Here is a 20,666-nt window from a genome sequence, read left to right as displayed (position 1 = left end):
GGAAAATCACTGTAGATGCTGGTACAAATCGAAGATATCACAAAATGCTGGAGTAACTCAGCAGGTCAGGCAGCATCTCAGGAGAGAAGGAATGGGTGACGTTTCGGGTCGAGACCCTTCTTCAGACTGAATTCTGCTGGAGCATTGCCACGTGGGTTTGGAAAGTGTATAGGGCATATCTGCTAAGTTAGAGCCTGCCATCACACTATGAATGGGAAACATTTGGATCGTTCCCAATGTAGTTTGTGTGCACTGGGACACTGGGGTCATAAAGTTGAAATAAAACATTTTTCTTCTCTTTCTTCAGCTGAAAAGGAACATCTTCTTTCAAGATGCCGGCATTGCAAAGCCTGGGGAAAGTGCATGCTGTCGAGGGTATGGCTTGTGAGCAGCCGGCATCGGAAGGGCCCGGCCTGAGGGTCTATCTCTACTACGGCACTGCGGAGCACGGTGCAACCTCCCTGGAATTCAGCTCTGGACGATACACAGCTGAGGAGCTCTGCATCTCTGCAGCAGAGGCCAGCGGTGAGGTCCACGCCCATGTTTGCAGATATCTCGTCATTTGACTGGGTGGGGGCATGTTTTGGTGCAATGTGTCATTCAATTTCAATGAAAAGCCACGAACAATTGGAAGACTAAAGCAAAGTATGCAATTCTGCACTTCTCCCTGTAAATCCTCTGGTACTGTCAAACAAAGAAACAGGACGCGTGCAGGTTTCATCCAGTGATAGAGACCACTCTCTCACAGGTAATGCAGGCCACAGGCTTGATAACAATAGATAATAGACTGTAGACAATAGGTGCAGGAGGAGGCCATTCGGCCCTTCGAGCCAGCACCGCCATTCAATATGATGATGGCTGATCATTCTCAATCAGTACCCCATACCCCCTGACTCCGCTATCCTTAAGAGCTCTATCCAGCTCTCTCTTGAATGCATTCAGAGAATTGGCCTCCACTGCCTTCTGAGGCAGAGAATTCCACAGATACACAACTCTCTGACTGAAAAAGTTTTTCCTCATCTCAGTTCTAAATGGCCTACCCCTTATTCTTAAACTGTGGCCCCTTGTTCTGGACTTCCCCAACATTGGGAACATGTTTCCTGCCTCCAACGTGTCCAACCCCTTAATAATCTTATACGTTTCGATAAGATCTCCTCTCATCCTTCTAAATTCCAGTATATACAAGCCTAGTCGCTCCAGTCTTTCAACATATGAAAGTCCCGCCATTCCGGGAATTAACCTAGTACACCTACGCTGCACGCCTAGCTAGTAGAGCAACTACTTCATGGCCATAATGACCCAGGTTCAATCCTGACCTCTGGTGCTGGCAATGTGGAGTTTGCACGTTCTCTCACGGACCGCACGAGTTTCCCCTGGGTGCTCCAGTTTTCTCACGCATTCCAACATCATGCAGGTTAATAGGTTAGTTAGTTGCCGTAAATTGACCCTAATGTGTCGGTGAGTGATAGAATTTGTGGGTATTCAGGAGAAGGCGGGGAGAATTAAAAAGCATTGGCTTAATTGGTGTTTCGGCGGTTGGTATGGACTCAATGAAATGAAGGGCCTGTTTTAATTCTGTCTGATTGTACGTCTCATGCTGAAGCAGAACTCCAGTTCATGCGCTTGCTTCAGGTAACATCCTGAGTCTAACACCAGCCCAGTCCCCTTTAAATACTACTAGACCAAGTGGACCCGTTGGGCCCAAACCTCTCCTGCATTGGTGCAGCACCCTCTCCTCCTCCCTCTCCACCCCCTCCCGTCCTCCCCCCTCCCTCCTCCCCTTCCCTTCCCCTCCCCCCCACTTCACCCCCCTCAACCCCCTTACCCTCCCCCTCCCTCCCTAGGAGATAGATTTAAACTTTAAAATGTGAATAACTTTAAAAATATAACACCGATTTCAATGAAACTTTTTCCATTAGTACCAAAGGGACGACGGTGAGTAAGGTGGGCCTAAAATTGTTGCGCTATCCTGTACCATTTTGGCTGTAGTTCAGGAACAAACAAACGAGAGTTTTAGGATGTAGATACTTTGTGACTTTCCCTTTGTCCCATCCAAGTATCACATAACTCTTGCCCAAACTCAACCCCCCCCGGCACAAATCTCCGCACTGAAAGCTTCTCCGATCCCAACACCATCCGTCAACCAGTGATCCCACCCATTGCCCACCCTGACCACGTCTGGTGATCAAACTCTCCTTACACTAACCCGCTCCTCCACAGAAGCTGCCTGCATCACAACCATGCCTAATGGCTCCGCAACGCAATATCTTTCAAGTCAGATGGAAAGAGGGATGGTAACAACGGTTAAATTATTAGAAATAATTATTGACTTGGAGACTTTTCCAAAATCACCATGGCAGCTGGGGAGTTTATTTTCTGTTCAGGAAATAATCTGGAATAAAAAGATTATTTCAGCAATCGTGACTATGAAACTAAGATTTACCCAATACTGGTTACCCAATGGAGCGAGAAATAGGGAAGTTTTATTCATCTGCAAGGAAATAATAGTCACCACAATGACCACAACATAATAAGACAAACTGACATAAAAACGACATGCAAACCCATAAACTCCTCGAAAAGAGTAATCCGCAATCTAATTTTGAATGTTATTTACAAAACTATTGGATTGTTATAAGAACCTGCCTGATTCATTGATGAAAGAATTCTGTGTAATTAAGCTGGAGAGGGTCCAGAAAAGATTCATAGAGCACGGTGGCACAGCAGTAGAGTTGCTGCTTTACTGTGTCAGGGACCTGGGTTCGATCCTGACTATGGTGCTGTCTGTACGGAGGTTGTATATTCTCCCTGTGACCTGCATGGGTTTTCCCCGAGATCTTCAGTTCCCTCCCACCCTCCAAAGAAGTACAGGTTTGTAGATTAATTGGCTTGGTATAAATGGAAATTGTCCCTAGCGTGTGCAGGGAGTGTTAATGTGTGGGTATCGCTGGTCGGCACGGACTCGGTGGGCCGAAGGGCCTGTTTCCGTGCTGTATCTCTAAACTAAATTAAAACTAAACAACGTGACCTGGGTGTCATGGTCAATTTGGATGAGAATGTACAAGGCACAGAAAAGAACTTTGCAGATGTCTCTGAAATAGGTGGCATTGTAGAGAGGGAAGATGGAGTTCAGGAATTGGGCTGGGCAAATGGGCTGAGGAATGGCAAATGAAGTTTAATTCAGAAAAGTGTGAGGTGATGCATTTGGTAAATCAAAACAAGGCAGGAGGTTCCATACCTAGCAGATTCCAACATTTATAACCATTGTATTCCCGCTTCTCACCCACCTGCCCATGTCTCCCAACAATATCCCTACCTCTGCCACCTGACCTCTCTGCTTATCATCCTTCACCCCTTCTCGGTCCTCACTGGCAAGCTCCTGTCTCACCCTTCCCCTCTCCCCTTTTCACAGGCTATCTCCCCTCTCCACCCTCAGTCCTGACATTGACTCGACCTGAAATGTCACTTCTTCCTCACCCCACAGATGCTCTTTGACCTGCTCCAGTAGTTTGTTTGTCACTCTGGCTCATTAGCAGTACCTAGAGTGGCGGTAGATACATTGGCCAAGTGGCCTCCTCCTGTCCTACTTTCCTGTGTTCCCCTTACTCCAGGCAACAAGGCGTCCATGCCCAGTTGTCTGTGCCCGACACTGTTTGATGAATGTGTCTGTATCCCCAGGGATCCTGCCGGTCTACAACAGTCTCTTTGCCCTCGCAACCGAAGATATCAAGGTCTGGCTTCCTCCAAGCCACATCTTCCAGGTCGATGGGTGCACACAACAGGTCCTTCGTTATCGCCTCAGGTAAGTCGTGGCGTGCTGCATTTACGGTGATGGCACTGATGATCAGGAGACTGCGGGCAATAGCCAAGCAGTACGCAAGAGCCATGGGTTACAGGTCAAATGCTCACGGTGGGAGTCAGTGGTCTTTGACTAGAGATGGTCTTTGTTAAATGGCATGGACGCACTGGACCATATGTCTTTTTCCTGCAGAATGGTTCTTGCATACATTCTCTATTTAGTTTAGTTTAGTTTGGTTTAGGGGTCAAGGAAAGAGCATTCATGTCATGGCCCTGTTTCCACCAATCTTTCCACCACTACGCACAAGCAGTTCAAGAAGCGTACAAAGCACAAGACGCCATTGTATGCCGATGCCCAGAGGTGTGTTCAGCTCTGGCTGATCAATTTCCAATCTTGTGATGTGGACTTGATAAGAAGTTTTGTTTAAAGATACAGCACGGAAACAGGCCCTTCGGCCCACCGAGTCCGCGCCGACCAGCGATCCCCGCACACTAACACTATCCTACACATACTAGGGACAATTTACAATTTGGCCAAGCCAATTAGCCTTAAAACCTGTACGTCTTTGGAGAGTGGGAGGAAAGGAAACCTGAGACTCTGGAGAAAACCCACGCAGGCCAGGGGAAGGCCATACAGGCAGCACCTGTAGTTTGGATTGAACCAGGGTCTCTGTCGCTGTAAGGCAGCAATTCTACTGCTGCACCTCCACGCCGCCCAATCTCAACTATATTGGTTGTGTTCACACAATCGCAAAGGGCTAAGTCACTAATATTTCATGATAACAAAGTGCTGGTTGTTACAAGAAAACTGCCCACATACTTCAGCAATGACATAATCTTGTCTAGTGCTCCTGTCACACAGAGGAACATCAAAGATAAACAAACTCTTAAACACTTGCTGCAGAAAGAAAGTTTTCTCATGTTAGTCTTTTTTTCTTTTGTCTTCATTCATTCTTTCTTTCTCTCTGCCTTTTGACCCTCTGCCTGCAGAAACAGCTTCTCCCTGCCCTCTCTGTCCTTCTTGATTTTAAACATCTCCATAAGAGGATTCCACACACAGCATTCCCACGGAAGTTTCAGTATTGTGCTCATTCAGTCCATCAGCTCTTCTCAAATCAGTCACAACAGTTTGCTCTGGTGAAATGTAACATGCAATTTAGTATTGAAGACATGCCAATCTTTGTAAGCAACCATCTTATTTAAACAGTCTGTAAAGTGCACTAATAGGGCATTCTGTAAACCTAGAAACATAGAAAATAGGTGCAGGAGGAGGCCATTTGACCCTCCGAGGGCACTAATAAGACCACAAGACAATTATCGCTCATGGGAGATAAACACAAAAAGCTGGAGTAACTCAGTGGGTCAGGCAGCATCTTGGGAGAAAAGGAACAGGTGACATCTCTGGTTGACTCTGAATAATATGCAGTTCCTTCCCACACATTTTATTGCACATGGCTCTGAGTTCTGTCTTGTTTATCACAGTTACAATGATACCCATTCTTTTTTTATCTGCTTGCCTAGATTTTTCTTTCCGAATTGGTTTGGCCAAGGCAGCAAGAAATCTTATCGCTATGGTCTTACAAAGGAATGTGCTGGCACTGTTTTGGATTACTCAGTCATAGACTACCTCTTTGCTCAGGTAATTATGAAATTTTAACAGGTGTCGCAATGTGAATACTGGAAGGCAGTCATTTTACTGTGTGCAAAATGTAACAATGGCTGAACCTTATACTCTGCACAACATTCCATACTGAAGCCACTTCAGGTTCAGTCCAATATCATTAATGTGTTGAAGAAATGAGGAAAAGGACACCAAGTGCTGGAGTAACTCAGCGGGTCAGGCTGCATCCCTGGGGAACATGGATAGGCGATGTTTAGGGTCGACACCCTTCTTCAGACTGATTGTAGGGGGAGAAGAAAGCTGGAAAAGGGGAGAGACAGGACCTGCATATCAGGTAATTGGTCAACGTCGGCGAGGGTTTTTTTTGATAGGCAGATGGTTAGAACAAAGGCCAGAGATAAGAAGGGAAGGCGTGAGAAAAGTTTCAAGAGTTGCAGAGCATAAAGCCAGAATGAGAAAAGTGGCAAGAAGGTTGGAAAGGAGAAATAGTGGGAGTCCAGGTGGGACGCAGGGGAGGGAAGGATGGGGGGGGGGGGGGCAGGGAGAGGGGGGCGAAATTGGGTCGAGTCATGCCAGTACTCGGGCCACTGCATCTGCTCATCATTGCTCATTGTTGCTTCCTGTGCCTCCCCCACAGGCCCGCTCCGACTTTGTCACTGGGCTCATTAAGGTTCCGTTGGACCTACAGATGCAGGAAGAATGTTTGGGGATGGCGGTGCTGGACATAATGCGAATATCAAAGGAGAGGAAATGGAGTCTGCAGCAGATCTGTGACCATATCAGGTGAGAGGTGACTACCTCAGCCTCACCCTCCCTCCCTCCTGTAAACAGCACTCACAGACTGAGGCAAAGGCAGCAACTGGATGCCTATCGGAGCAAGAAATGACTTGCCGGTGGTGCTGTCAGAGTGAGCTGGAACTGGGAGAGGAGGTTCACAACACCATCTGCACCAGCATGTATTGGTCAGGCTGAATGGCCTCATCCCTTCCCACGTTGGATGTGAACCCTTTCCAGCATCTCGCTCTGAGAATGCCGCCATTGGCAGCATTAAGTAGATATTTTACACAAATTCACTGAGTCCGTGCCGACCATCGATCACCCATTTACACCAGTTCTATGCTTTCCCACTATTGTATCCACTCCTCACGCACAAGGGGCGATTTACAGGGGTCAATTAACCTACAAACCCACACGTCTTTGGCATGTAGGAGGAAACCGTAACATACAGAGGAAACCTTTGTGATGACATTTGAACATGCAAACTCCACACAGACAGCACCCGAGGTCAGGACCGAACACGGGTCTCTGGCGTTGTGAGGCAGCAGCTTTATCATCTGTTCGACTGTGCCGCCCAGATCCAACGAAAGGGATCCAAGGATGCAAGCAGTGGAACTAGTAGAACAACTAGGGTGGGGGTGGGGAGGGGGGGGGGGGGGGCGGGGGTGGGGAGGGGGGGGGGCGGGTATGAGAGGGGAAAAGAATGCAGAAGTTACTTGAAATTAGAGAATTCAATGTGGGTTGCAAGCTGCCCAAGTCTATTTCGGCAGCTCAGTAAGCTCTCACAAGCAAGGAGAGGACATCTGGATAAATGTAAACGAATAGTGACCTCAGGATAGGAGAATTGTTCCGCACTGCTTCAAAAGAGAGGAAAGAGCTAACATCTCATCTATGTGATCCTCAGACGGTGTGGCACTCCCTCTGCACGCCACTCAAGGGGCAGGCGTTGGTGGTCAGGTGTGGGACCTGAATCCATAGACAGCCGATGTGCCGGGAATTCCTTGTCCTGAGCACCTAGGCCAGCTCCCAACATCCTTTAAGATGAGCCGTGAATCTTCTCCTCAACCCTCTGCAAAGCTGGTTACAGTGTCCCTTCCCTGATAGTTACAATAACAAGGCCAAAGAATAAGAGGAAGCTTTAAATGTCACTTTGTGAGTTAGAACCACTATATACAGTAAAGGGAAGTAACTTTGTATAGTAACTTTTTTTAGACTTCAGAGACACAGAGGCACCTTGGCCCACTGAGTCCGTCGGCCCATGATCATTCCGTACACTAGCACCATCCTCCATACTAAGGACAATTTATAATTTTACCAAAGCCAGTTAACCTACATATCTGTACGTCTTTGTATTGTGGGAGGAATCCAGAGCACCCGGAGAAAAAACCCACGCGGTCACAGGGAGTATACAAACTTCATACAGACAGCACCCGTGGTCAGGTTCAAACCCAGGTCTCTGGCACTGTTAGGCAGCAACTCTAGGCAGGTACTATCACAACATTTGAAAGATATTTAGACAGATACATGGATAGGAAAGGTTTAAAGGGACATGGGCCAAATGCAGGCAAGTGAAACTTGTGTAGATGTGGTATCTTGGTCAGCATGGGCAAGTTGGGCCGATGGGCCTGTTTCCATGTTGTATCACTGACTCAATGAGTAGGCCATTAGAGTAAATGGCAGGGATCTTAAGATGTTGATGTAAAGTGGGATCTTCTGGTGCAAGTCCATAGCTCCCTGATGGTGGTGACATAGTCATGGAGTCATAGAGTGATACAGTGTGGAAACAGGCCCATCGGCCCAACTTGCCCACACCACCAATAATGTCCCAGGTACACTAGCCTGCGCTTGGTCCATATCCCTCCAAACCTGTCCTATCCATGTACCTGTCTAACTGTTTCTTGAACGATGGGATAATCCCAGCCTCAACTACCTCCCCTGGCAGCTTGTTCCATACACCCACCACCCTTTGTATGAAAAAGTTACCCCTCGGATTCCTATTAAATCTCAACCTCCTGCACTCCATGGAATAGAGACCCAGCCTACTCAATCTCTCCCTATAGCTCATAACCTCTAGTCCTGGCAACATCCTCGTAAATCTTTTCTGAACCCTTTCAGGCTTGACAATATCTTTCCTGTAACATGATGCCCAGAACAGAACACAATATTCTAAATGTGGTCTCACCAATGTCTTCTCCAACTGCAACATGACCTCCCAACTTCTATACTCAATACTCTGCCTGATGAAGGCCAAAATACCAAAACCCTTTTTGACCACCTTAACTACCTACGACTCGACTTTAAGGTACCATGCACCTGTACTCCTAGATCCCTCTGCTCTACAACACTACCCAGAGGCCTACCATTAACTGCCCTTATTCGACGTCCCAAAATGCAGCACCTCACACTTCTCTGCATTAAATTCCATCAACCATTCCTTCGCCCACCTGGCCAATCGATCCAGATCTTGCTGTGATCTTTCACAACCATCTTCACTATCTGCAAAACCACTCACTTTTGTATCATCAGCAAACTTGCTAATCTTGCCCTGTATGTTCTCATCCAAATCATTGATGTAGATGACAAACAGTAACCGAACCCTGAGGCACACCACTAGTCACAGGCCTCCAGTCTGAGAAGCAACCTTCCACCATCACCCTCTGCTTCCTTCCATGGAGCCAATTTGCTATCCATTCAGCTATCCTTCCTTGGATCCCATGCGATCTAACCTTCCGGAGCAGCATTCCATGCAGAACCTTGTTGAACGCCTTACTGAAATCCATGTACACAACTTCTACAGCTTTGCCCTCATCGACCGTTTTGGTCACCTCTTCAAAAAAATCAATCAGATTTATGAGACACGACCACCCATGTACAAAACCATGCTGACTATCCCTAATCAGCCCTTGCCCATCCAAATGCCTGTATAACCTATCCTTCACAATACTCTCTAGTAACTTTCCAACTACAGATGTTAAGCTCACCGGCCTATAGTTGCCAGCATTTTCCCAGCAGCCCTTTTTGAATAGAGGCACAACATTTGCCACCTTCTGGCACCTCACCTGTATTTATGAGCGACTCGTAAATTTCAACCATGGCTCCCGCAATTTCCTCGCTAGTTTCCTGCAATGTCCTCGGATATATCTGATCAGGCCCTGGAGATTTGTCTACCTTCATACATGACAGTACCTTCAGTACTTCTTCGACTGTAACACTGACAATCTCAAAGGGTGATGAGATAGGGTAGAATAGTTTAAAAGATGTTGAACAAATCATAAAATCGAACATCACAGAAACAAGTCCTTTCAGTCCATCTCACCAAGTCAACTGCAATGCCTATCAACGGTCATCCCATTTGACTTCATTGATCACTTATCCCTCTACATCTTTCTGATCCAAATATCTGTCCAAAGGTCTTTGAACGCTATAAATGTCTACGTGAACCAACTTCTTTGGCAGCTCGTTGCAGAGATTCATCATTCTCTGCATGAAAACTTACACCTCAGATTTCCTTTAAATGACTCCCCTCGCATCCTAAATCTATGCCCTCTCGCCTGACCTTGGAAAAAAATTCTTAATACCTTTCATATCCATGCCCCTCATAATTTTTATTAACCTCTGAGGCCAGCTCTCAAAGTCCTACATTCCAGTGGCACAGTTGGCAAGGACAATGTGGGCAGAAAGGTAGAAACAAGGAAATGCAGATGCTGGTGTACTAAAAAGGACACAAAATGCTGTGGAACTCAGCGGGTTAGTCAGCATCCCTGGAGAACATGGACAGGCGATGTTTCAGAATGGGATGCTTCTTCAGACCAGTCAGAGGTGGGGTGCAGACCAGTCTGAAGAAGGGGACCGATCTGAAACTTTACCTATCCATGTACTCCAGAGCTGCTGCCTGACCCGCTGAGTTATTCCAGCACTTTGAGTTTTTTTCTGTCGGCAGAAAGGGCCCAATCCTATAGTCTTCCATCAGGAGGATCATTACGCCTCCAACTCTGAAACATTGGTGTCTAAATCCCATGCTAACCAAATCATTCTTGTTCCATTTAAAGTTACAAGTCCTGCATTCCAGCATCTCTCCGTCAGCAGATCCAGCAGCAAAACTTCCTGACAAGAAAGAGAATCAGAAGGAATTTTTACAAATTTCTGAAGAAGATGAGCCACTGTGAAACCGACCTCAGGTGTCTGAAGCTGAAATATCTCCTGGACATGGGAAACCTGGAACTAATACCCAGTCAGGAGGTCTTTCGTGTGAAAGATCAATCATGGGAACATCAAGCGAACCAGGCACACAAATTCATCGGTGTCTCCGGGGAGCATGGAGTTCAGTGGAGCACAAAAGAGGACGAGGTTTGTTTACTTTCTGTATCATTTGGCCTATTGGGAAAGGGGCTCCTGCATTTAGTTAAACCTAGGCAAATTGCACCATGATCATCCAGTCATTAGGTTGGTTGATGCTGCAGGGCAGGACAGCATCCACCTCCCCTGACATCAGTCTGAAGAAGGGTCTCCGCCCGAACTGTCATCCATTCCTTCTCTCCAGAGATGCTGCCTGACCCGCTGAGTTACTCCAGCATTTTGTGTCTACCTTCGATTTAAACCAGCATCTGCAGTTTTCTTTCCTACACAACTTAAAAAGACCAATCACATGAATTTTGGTGTCATCCAAATCATTTACAGAGATGACAAACAAGAGTACAAAGGTGGACCTAACACCAGCTCCTCCCAGATACCGCTGGTCACAGGCCTCCATTCAGAGATACAACCCTCCACCACCACCGTCTCTTTCCTACCTTCAAGCCAATTTTGAATCCAATACTCTCACTCATGTGATCCAACCTTACTTACTGGTCCAACATGTCTCTACCTCAGTGAATGAAAGACCATTTGACCCATTGTGGCGATGCTAGTTCACTTGAGGCTCTATTAAATGGTTACCTATTAATGAACGTTTCCACTTCAAAACTTCTTCTGAATCGGTTTCCACTGTCCTTTCAGGAAATACATTCCATATTACAGCAGTTCACTTTGTAAAAATTATATTTCCTCATCACCAGCACACCGCTACTCAGCATTTTTCCTACTGGTTATACTTAATTTGTCAGTACTGATCTTCCTGCCAGGGGAGTTGGTTACTTTGTGAAAGGCGTTCATAGTTTTAGCATTTTCATTAACTACTTTCTCTGTTCTGAGGAGCAGGTTCCATTTGCCCGTCTGCCCAGATGTTCATGCCCTCAGCTAGGGCACTGCTCTGGAAAATCTCTGACCATTCTTCATGGCATGATGTTCTTTCTGAGGTGGACCACATACAGATGGATTCAATACTCCAGCAAAGGTCTAATTGTGGATATCCACCACCTGATGGTTCTTTTCCTGCCCTCTCTATTCAGTGTACCAAAGAGATTGTCCATTTGTGACTCCCCGTTTTACTTTTCCACCTCCACCAGACACTCACCTTTTCACACATCTTCTAGTGCAACAGGAGATGAAACAAGTGACATTCGGTAGCCCTGTAGGATGTTTAGAACCAAGCATTCTAAAGGCACAAACAATAGACGGGGTGCTTGGCTGAGATTTGATCTAGGATTTATCAGTGTAGTAGTACCCTCAACACATTTGTTATCATCAGTTTGAATGAATGCTCAACCTGAATGGAGAATGTAATGATCCTCTCTCTTTGATGTACCTCCTTGTTTAGCAATGGCAGCCCTTCTGTGACTTCCCAGAGATTGTTGACATCACTCTCAAGCAAGCTAGCCGAGATAACGTCTTAGAAGAAAGTCGAATTGTCACACTTACTAAACAAGACAACAAAGTTTTGGTAAGTTTAATTAAAAATGACTATTTATAAAGCCAGTGGAAAGCGCTAGACTGAGGAGAGCTTTAAGTGGATGACCAACCTGATGAATTTATTTTGGAAGGAGCAGTGAATGCCTATCTTGGCTTTTGTAACTTGCACTCCTGGGAATTGGAATGACCTGGGAGTAGGTCCAAGCCCCCGAGATTAGATGACAAAAGCTCAGACTAATTCTTGTTCTGCCAGGTGATATTAAAGATCTCATTGTGCTATTTCAACAGCAACATAATCTCCTTATCCCTCAGTTTGCAGAACTAAACAGCATGGTTCAGCTGATAGGACTTGACACTGACTGCCCTGTTTACAGCAGTGACCCTATTTCAATTACTTCATTCACTGCAGAGCAGAAGACTAGCAATGTAAACACCACCATTGAAATACTTCTTTCTTTTTAATGTACATTTATAACATCTAATTGCTTGTATAAGCTTTTGACAAATGTGCAACATTCCCTTAGAGAACCAAAAACGCTGCCTATCATCAGATGAACCTGGTCTGAAATCGGGCCCTGATTTATGTGACAGACTGCTGATAACTAAAAGCTGATCTCATAATCATAATCATACTTTATTAGCCAAGTATGTTTTGCAACATATGAGGAATTTGATTTGCCATACAGTCATACCAATAAAAAGCAACAAAATACACAAAATACATTTTAACATAAGCATCCACCACAGTGACTCCAAATTCCTCACTGTGATGGAAGGCGAAAGAAAAGTTCAATCTCTTCTCTTCTTTGTCCTCCCGCGGTCGAGGGCCTCGAGCCTTCCGTTGACGGGACGATCTTGGCTCCTGTAGCCGGCGGTCGGGCCCTCCAAGTCGGGGCGATCAAGCTCCCGCATCGGGGAGATCTCAGCTCACCCCGGGCGATCGGACCCCAGGTCGGGACTGGTCGAACCTCCTGCGACTTTGGAGCTTCCCGACATCAGTCTCTATCCGAGACTGCAAGCTCCTCGATGTTGAAATCCGCAGGCCGCGTCGATCCCAGGCATGGGATCGCATGGTAAGTCCATGGCCCTGCGGTGGGGCTCAAAGTCAGTCTCGAGCAAGGCCGCCAGCTCCATGATGTTAGGCCGCAGAGCGACCGGAGATACGATCCAGAAAGCAATCGCATCTCCGGCAAGGTGAGAGATTGAAAAAAAAAGTTTCCCCCCGACCCCCCCCCCCCACATAAAACAAACCAGAGAACATTAACACATACGTTTTAAAGCACACTAAAAAATAACAACAATGATGAAAAGACAGACAGACTGTAGGAGAGACTGCCATCGCTGACGAAACCAATTTCAAAGAGTCGGTAGTTTGCCCAACACAAATTTGAAGGGCATGCTCAAACAAACATGCTTTGATTTAACCACAAGAAAGTAAATTGTTTTCACTGGCAGAAGGGTTGGTGATTAGACTGTGTGAATCCAAGATGGTTGGCAAAGAAACCAGAGACAGCAAGAGTGGGAAGTCAAATGCAAGAGGAAAGTTTTCAGCAACTGTCAGGACCCTGGGGAGCAATGATGTACATGGGACCTTGGGATGTTGGTCCATAGCTCCCCGAAAGTGAAACAATAATATTTAAAAGATAATCGGACAGGTACATGGATAGGACAGGTGTGGAGGGTTTCGGGCAAATGCAGGCAAATGGAACTAGCTTAGATGGTGCACTTTGGTCACATTACCTGATGATTTCTACTTTTCAGGAGGCAGAGTTTCCCAGCCTGAGAGAAGCTCTCTCTTTCCTTGCACTTATTGATGGCTACTACAGACTAACAGCTGATGCTCACCATTACTTCTGCAAAGAAGTGGCACCGCCAAAGCTGCTGGAACACCTTGAGGACCATTGTCATGGACCTATCATGTAAGTTCTAGGAATGAGAGGATCTAGTTTCCTTCGCTCAGTTCTAGACCCAAAAGTGTCAGCATTCTTCTTCATTTCTTTGCCTTCTATCACTGCATGATCCTCCTCTGAAAGAACAAATTAACCCCTTACTTTCTGCTGGATGACTTATCAAGAGTGCATTATAGTGATTGGGGAAATGGCTTCCAGTGAGAGGAAAAGTTATCCTTGTTCACACATGCTAAATTAGAAATACAGAGATGGCGACATTGTATTCTCCTCTGAAATTCATTTCTGTTGAAGACAATGGATCCAAATTCCTGGAGTTCTGCTCGAGCCATCACATGGTGCTGATGTGGAGGCGGTGGTTCCAGCCAATGTCTTAGCACTGTGATGCCTTCCTTTCGCCTTGCTAAGGAACATCTCTAAGTTCTTTCGGCAAGGGTCAGTGCAATTATTTGGCTTGTCTTCTCATTTTTTCCCTTCCTTTTCAGCTCTGACTTTGCCATGTCCAAGCTAAAGAAGCAAGGAAACAAGAAAGGTTTTTACATCCTGCGCTGTAGCCCCAAGGATTTCAACAAGTATTTCCTCACAGTTTGTGTTGAAGTAAGTTGACGGAATAACTTGAGGGAAATGATCTGTATTTCCTAATGAGTGCCCTTGCTTAACCCACTGTAGCCCCCGCACGATATGGACTTTCTCACAAGCAACTCGACTCTAAAGTTTGGGCAACTGTTTGGCCACCGTGGAAGTCAATGACGTTGCCACAATGGCTGAGTGAGATCCACAGAAAACTCTTGGTCTGATCGGCATGCTATAGGCATGGAGATGCATCCAGGGTCAAATGTTTTAGCCGGTGAAGTCAATAGCTACTCTGCAATGAGGAAGCCCTCATGAGGCTCCCGTTAAAATGATCTCTAATCAACAAAGCCGATCTGCTGTGGTCTCGGTGGTGGAAACATCACGTTCCACTCCACTGGATCCCATCAGTGTAGTCTCATGTTTACCTTCAGAAGCCACATTTCTCACTAATGCTCCCTCGATTCCAAACCATCTCTGGGAGAATGGCTGATGGGGAGCAACCACTTCCTCAGCACGTGACCTCTCTAACTTTCTGCTGACCCTTATAGCGGCCCCTCCTTCAGTCGGCCATGAGATTGACTAGTGGAGCAACACAAGCAGCGTATGAATCCTGAGATCACAAATGACCACCCGTGCAGTGGTGGCATGAGATGAATCATTTCAACACCGCAAGGCCCATTACCACGAGCCACAACTTTGAGTGACCCTTTCAGTTTGGACGTGTGGAGGCCAGTGAGCTCCAGCCAAGCACGTTCACCAGATCCAATGGACTCAGCCACCTCTCTGTTGGCAGTGACTGCCTCACCTCTGAACTAGGAACTCGGTTATTGGCTTCAAATGAGAATCCTTTCCAACAGCTGTATTGTGGTAGCATTGGAGTAACGTCAGGTTCTTGGGATCTCCCCTGGGGCAGGGTGACCTGTACAAGAGAGCTGGGTGGCCTATCACTGTAAGGACAACAATATCCTTGCAGGGTGATTTGCTGGTGCTAATCCAGAGGGCGTGAAGTATTGAGGAAGTGTGTGGGTCTCAGAATGAAGGTTCAGCAGGTGGGGAGGCAGACTCAGGTAGAAAGTAGAAGAGGCAAGACCAGAGTGAAGAACAGAGACAGGAGAGGAAGCATGAGGGGGTCGGTAAGCATAATTGCATTTTTTTGTTAACGCAAGCAATCTTGAAGGGAAGATGGGAGAGTCTTTAAATTCAGTTTTCCACCTATCATACAATCACCAAATTGCATCCTTTGCCTTTGATAATGTTTTTCATTTGTTGCAGACGGAATTCGGGAAGGATTACAAGGACTGCCTGATTATCAAGGGCAAGGGCCACTCTCTGGCTGGGGTCCCACGGTACTTTGAGAGTATGAAGAGTCTGCTGAATTACTATCAGACCACAGGCCTTGTGTCAGAGGGAGTCAGAATGGAGCTTAACACCTGCTGCCCACCCAGACCCAAAGGTAAAGGGGCTTCTGCCCCTCCCACTCTCACAGCCTTGCCTTCACCTCACCTCACGCCTCCCTGTGGGGACGTAACAAAGGGTAATGCTCCTGCAAAGTCGAGTGGGAGGGGGGGGGGAGTCTCCATTCTACAGAAGATGTTGACCTATTAGTATTTGTTCACCACTGGCAAAGGAGACATCTTCAGGGCTCGGTCCTACGATCCTGCAGCAGGAACAAAGAGATGCACTGGGCTTTGGGATGCATTTCTCCCCTTGGGAGAGAGGTTGGAACAGATTCAGAATTATTCACCTTTACACTTTGTCTCTGCTTCCTAAGGGACACAGTGCTAATCTGGGTGAATGGAGATTTGTGTAGGCGGGCAAGAAGGTCAGCATGGACAAGTTGGGATGGTCTTGGAATCATGTTCAGCACAAGCATTGTGGGCCAAAGGGCTTGTTCTTGTGACGTACTGCTCTATGTTCTATGTTCTCCACTCTTCATGTCTTTCTCCATGGTAAAAACAGATAAGAAATACTCAATAAGGACCTTGCCCATCTTCTGCAGCTCCACACAGATGATTGCTTTGGTTTGTGAGGGACCCTATTCTCTCTCTCTAGTTGTCCTCTTTTCCCAACAGTAAGAACATTGAAATCTCCAATTTTAGGTACCCCAAACTAATTCCCACCTCTTTTTTATTCCAATAAACCTGAGGAAGTTCCTTTCTTATACCATCAAAGTCATCCTTGCCCTAATTCAATGCTCCTGCCTTTCTGCCCACTGAACTTTCTTCCATCACCTTTCATACCAACTTCCAGCCTTTCACCTGATTCAGTCCTGTGTTGGATCCTGCCCCCCTACCAATCTAGTTTAAACCCACCTGCCTTGCCAGTATATGTAGCAAGATTTGAACTATGTTGTTTGGTTTCTCGATTTCTCACAACAGTGATGGAGATTTCCATCAGAACATGATCAATAACCTGGTCGAGGGAGTGTGAATGAAATCCAAGCAGGCGGTTCCTCTACTGGCTTTCCTTACCGTGCCGCATCCAGTCCTGATCATTTTACTCTCACCTACAGAAAAGTCCAACTTGATAATCGTTCGCAATAACTGGTCCTCGGATCTGCTTGCCTCGCCTGCAATGCAACGAAGAAATGTCCATCAGATGATGTTCCATAAAGTAAAGAAGGAGGAGCTGATCTGGGTGAGTCTGCTGAGGCGCAATAAGTGCTTCATTCAAAGAATAATAAACCTATCCTGATATCAGAGATCTGAAATCTAAACAGAAAATGCTGGAAAAAGCTGAATATAAATACTTCAAATAGCCAGCCTGCCTACTAGTGCCAGAACTGTCCCGTTCTGATAACCTTGACTGTTTCTCTCTTTACAGATGCTGTCTGACCTGCAGAGTATTTCCAAGCTTCTCATTTATATCAGTTTTTCAGCAGTTGCAGTGTTCAGCATTTTCTTTCCTTCTTTTCTGTTCTCATTCATCCCCTCTAGTTACACCTCTGCACAGACACCACCCAAGATCAGGATTGAACCTGGGTCTCTGGTGCTGTGAGGCAGCAGCTCTAACAGCTGCATCATTGTGCTGCCCCTGGTGAAATAATTTCCAACTTAACCTCTTCACAAATGCTGCCTGGCCTCATGAAGATCGGGATGCGTAACAATTTATCGTAAGCAAATGAGACCAAGGACGAGAAAGGCTTTACTGAGATGGTTGTTTTGTTAAGACTTAAAATGGTGTTTTGTTGAGACTTAAAATGTCACAGAGAGCTTGAGCCAGAATTCATTGCATTTCTAAGGGACTGGACTAGCAGTGGAAGGTTTGAGAGACAAACAACAATGTCATTCCTGGGACATTCTCACAAGGACCTTGTCCAAATTGGCTCCTTCAGTCTGGAAATTGCTTGGCAGTCGGAATGTGCTTCAAAGAAGTGACAACACATTGTGCTATTAATCTGACTTCAGTTAGATTACTAGATAGAATTATAGAATCATGCAGCATGGAAATAGCCCTTTTGGCCTAACTTGCCTATGCTGACCAAAACACCCCATCTAGGCTCGTTCCATTTGTCTACATTTGGTCCATAGCCCTCTAAATGTTTCTTATCTATGCACTTGTCCAAATGTCACCTTAAACCTATGTCGTCGGGTTTTTGATTCTTGTACTCTGGTTAAAAGACTCTGTACCTTCATGATTTTATGCACCTCTGTAAGATCACCCTTCAGTCCCCTACACCCTAGGGACTAAAGTCCGAGCCTGCCTAACCTCTTCCTATAGCTCGTCCTTGAGTCCTGACAACAGCCTTGCAAATCTTCTTTGCCCTTTTTCCAATTTAATTACATCCTTTCTATAGCAGGGTGAGCAAAACTGACACAATACTCCAAATGCAGTCTCACCAATGCCTTGTTCAACTGTAACATATGTTAATGGTCAGACTTTGCTTCATTCACAACAGGGTGAAAGTCTAGGTCAAGGATCCTTTACAAAGATCTTCAAAGGAACAAGGGAAGGAAATGCGGACAATGACTTTTACCAGATGGAAGTTTTACTGAAAGTGTTGGACTCTTCACACAGAAACTATTCTGAGGTGAACCCTTCGACTTTTAATTCTTCTCAGTAACAATTCTCAAGAGTGACAAGAGGCAAAGTATTCTGTTTGGTGGAGAAATCCAGACCATGAGAGTAGAAAATTCAGGGGCTCGTTGTTCCGAAGTAAGGTCAGGAAAATCTTCCTCACCCAGACAGCAACTAGAATCTTGAACCTTCAAAAAGCAGCTGAGACTCAGGATTAGTCGGGAATGTTAACCGAAATGCCGGTTTATACTGAAGATAGACACAGAGTGCTTGAGTAACTCAGCAGGTGAGGCGGGATGTCTGGAGAAAAGGACCAAGTGGCGTTTCGGGTCTGACGAAGGCCTATTTTCTCCAGAGATGCTGTCTGACCCATTGAGTTACTGATAGATTTTTGTTGGCATGAATTGCATTACCTATGGAGTTCTCCATTAGGCAGAATCAATTGAGTGAGGTTGTACTATTGAAGGCTTGCATTCCAGAACTAATTAAATTTCTAGCCAACATATTCCCATAGAGTTACAACATTGGAATCTACCCAAAACATGGAAAGTTGCCCAGTTATGAAAAGTTAATAAAAAGCAGTGTAAATCCCATCCAAACAAATTAGCACCTCAACCGACGACAAGCATCTTATTTAGTCTTCAAACTCCAGATTGGCTTGGCTTGGTAAATTGGCTTGGTAAAATTGTAAATTGTCCCTAGTGTGTAGGATAGTGTTAATGTACAGGGATTGCTGTACAGCATGGACTCAGTGTGCTGAAGGGCCTATTTCTACGCTGTATCTCTGAGCTAAACTAAATTAGTGAAAAGGTGGGCCATACTCTCCCAGTATTTTGCTGTTTTACCTAACCAATCTATTTCACCTTACATCTTTGCTACATCACAATTTCAAATGTGAATATAGCAGCTATACCTTATTCAAGGCATTTATATAAATTGTATAAAGTTGATGCCCCAACACTGATCCCTGTGTCACACCATTATTACAATGTGACAACCGAATATAGACCAGGTTACACTGACTGTTTCCTCTTGGCCAAGACATCAGCCCTTGCATTTAATCTACAAGCAAATACTAATCACAGTAAAGACACAAAGTGTAACTCAGCGAGCCAGGCAGCATCTTTGGAGAACATTGTCAAGTAAACGTTTCAGGTCAATGGTTCAATGGCCCAATGGTACTTTTATTGTTACATGTGCGCAGTGCAAACGCTGAGTGAAATTATTTTCTCATAAACAGTGCAGGAGAGTATTGCCATACCCAAGCACATCCCCGATTAGCAAGTGTACAGAAATAGTCCATTGATCCAACACGCAAGAGGCAGCATAATTTGATGCCAATTTAAAAGTCCAGTCCGCGCTCTAGTTGTTATGAGTGGTGCCCATTCCTGGCAAGCCCCAGGCTGCTGTGGGCCTACGGCCATCACCTTCCTTGGACGTCTGGATTGACCAGCGAACTGATATCCCTCTCCTCGCCCGTTCACCTTTGACCCCTGGGAGTTCCCCAGGACCCTTTTTCAGACTGCCTGGCCCGCTGGGTTACTCCAGCATTATGCTATGTGTCTTTTTTGTTGTAAATCAGTATTTGCAGTTTCTTGTTTCTACATTTATTAAATCACGTTTTATGCTGCGCCTTATCAAATGCTTTATGGTAGTGAAAGTCAAAGGACTTTATCAAGTCGATAAAACATGATATCCCCTTCACTTAACTATCAGAGTGCTGTGTTGAGAAAAACCAAGCCATGTGTTGTGGGAAGGAGAGGTCGGCTGGAGGGGAGGAGCTGAGGACAATGGGACCAGGGGTTCCAATCAGACCAGAGCTGGAGAGCACGTTTAGTGTGGTTTAGAGATACAGCATGGAAACTGGCCCTTCGGCCCACCGAGTCCGCACCGATCCCCACACATTAACTCTGTATTACATTAGGGACAATTTTTACATTTACACCAAGCCAATTAACCTACAAACTTGTACGTCTTTGGAGTGTGAGAGGAAACTGAAGTTCTTGGGGAAAACCCCCCACGCAGGTCACAGGGAGAACATACATACTCCGTATAGACAGCACCCGTAGCCAGGATCGAACCTAGGTCTCTGGTGCTGTAAGCGCTGTAAGGCATTAACTCTACAGCTGTGCCATCGTGCCACCTAATTGTGAATTGGGAGAGGTTTTGTGCCTGGGGGAAGGTGG

General features: G+C 45.8%; 1 protein-coding gene across 1 annotated transcript in view; it reads left to right on the top strand.

Annotated features, from left to right (window-relative positions):
* LOC144607350 (tyrosine-protein kinase JAK2-like) overlaps positions 1 to 20,666 on the top strand; it is a 48,382-nt gene that overhangs the window by 12,094 nt on the left and 15,622 nt on the right. Inside the window, exons 2-12 of the mRNA XM_078424118.1 lie at positions 308 to 525; positions 3,679 to 3,802; positions 5,320 to 5,437; positions 6,057 to 6,202; positions 10,246 to 10,543; positions 11,892 to 12,014; positions 13,745 to 13,902; positions 14,376 to 14,487; positions 15,736 to 15,916; positions 16,976 to 17,100; positions 18,362 to 18,493. Of these exons, the coding sequence (XP_078280244.1) occupies positions 333 to 525; positions 3,679 to 3,802; positions 5,320 to 5,437; positions 6,057 to 6,202; positions 10,246 to 10,543; positions 11,892 to 12,014; positions 13,745 to 13,902; positions 14,376 to 14,487; positions 15,736 to 15,916; positions 16,976 to 17,100; positions 18,362 to 18,493 (1,710 nt within the window). The 5' untranslated portion in view covers positions 308 to 332. The remainder of the gene's footprint in view (positions 1 to 307; positions 526 to 3,678; positions 3,803 to 5,319; positions 5,438 to 6,056; positions 6,203 to 10,245; positions 10,544 to 11,891; positions 12,015 to 13,744; positions 13,903 to 14,375; positions 14,488 to 15,735; positions 15,917 to 16,975; positions 17,101 to 18,361; positions 18,494 to 20,666) is intronic.

The sequence above is a fragment of the Rhinoraja longicauda genome, chromosome 28 (genome assembly GCF_053455715.1).
Source record: "Rhinoraja longicauda isolate Sanriku21f chromosome 28, sRhiLon1.1, whole genome shotgun sequence".
In the NCBI taxonomy this organism is placed as follows: Eukaryota; Metazoa; Chordata; class Chondrichthyes; order Rajiformes; family Arhynchobatidae; genus Rhinoraja; species Rhinoraja longicauda.
Note: the sequence above shows the minus strand (reverse complement) of the source record. Positions and strands in the feature narration are given on the sequence as shown.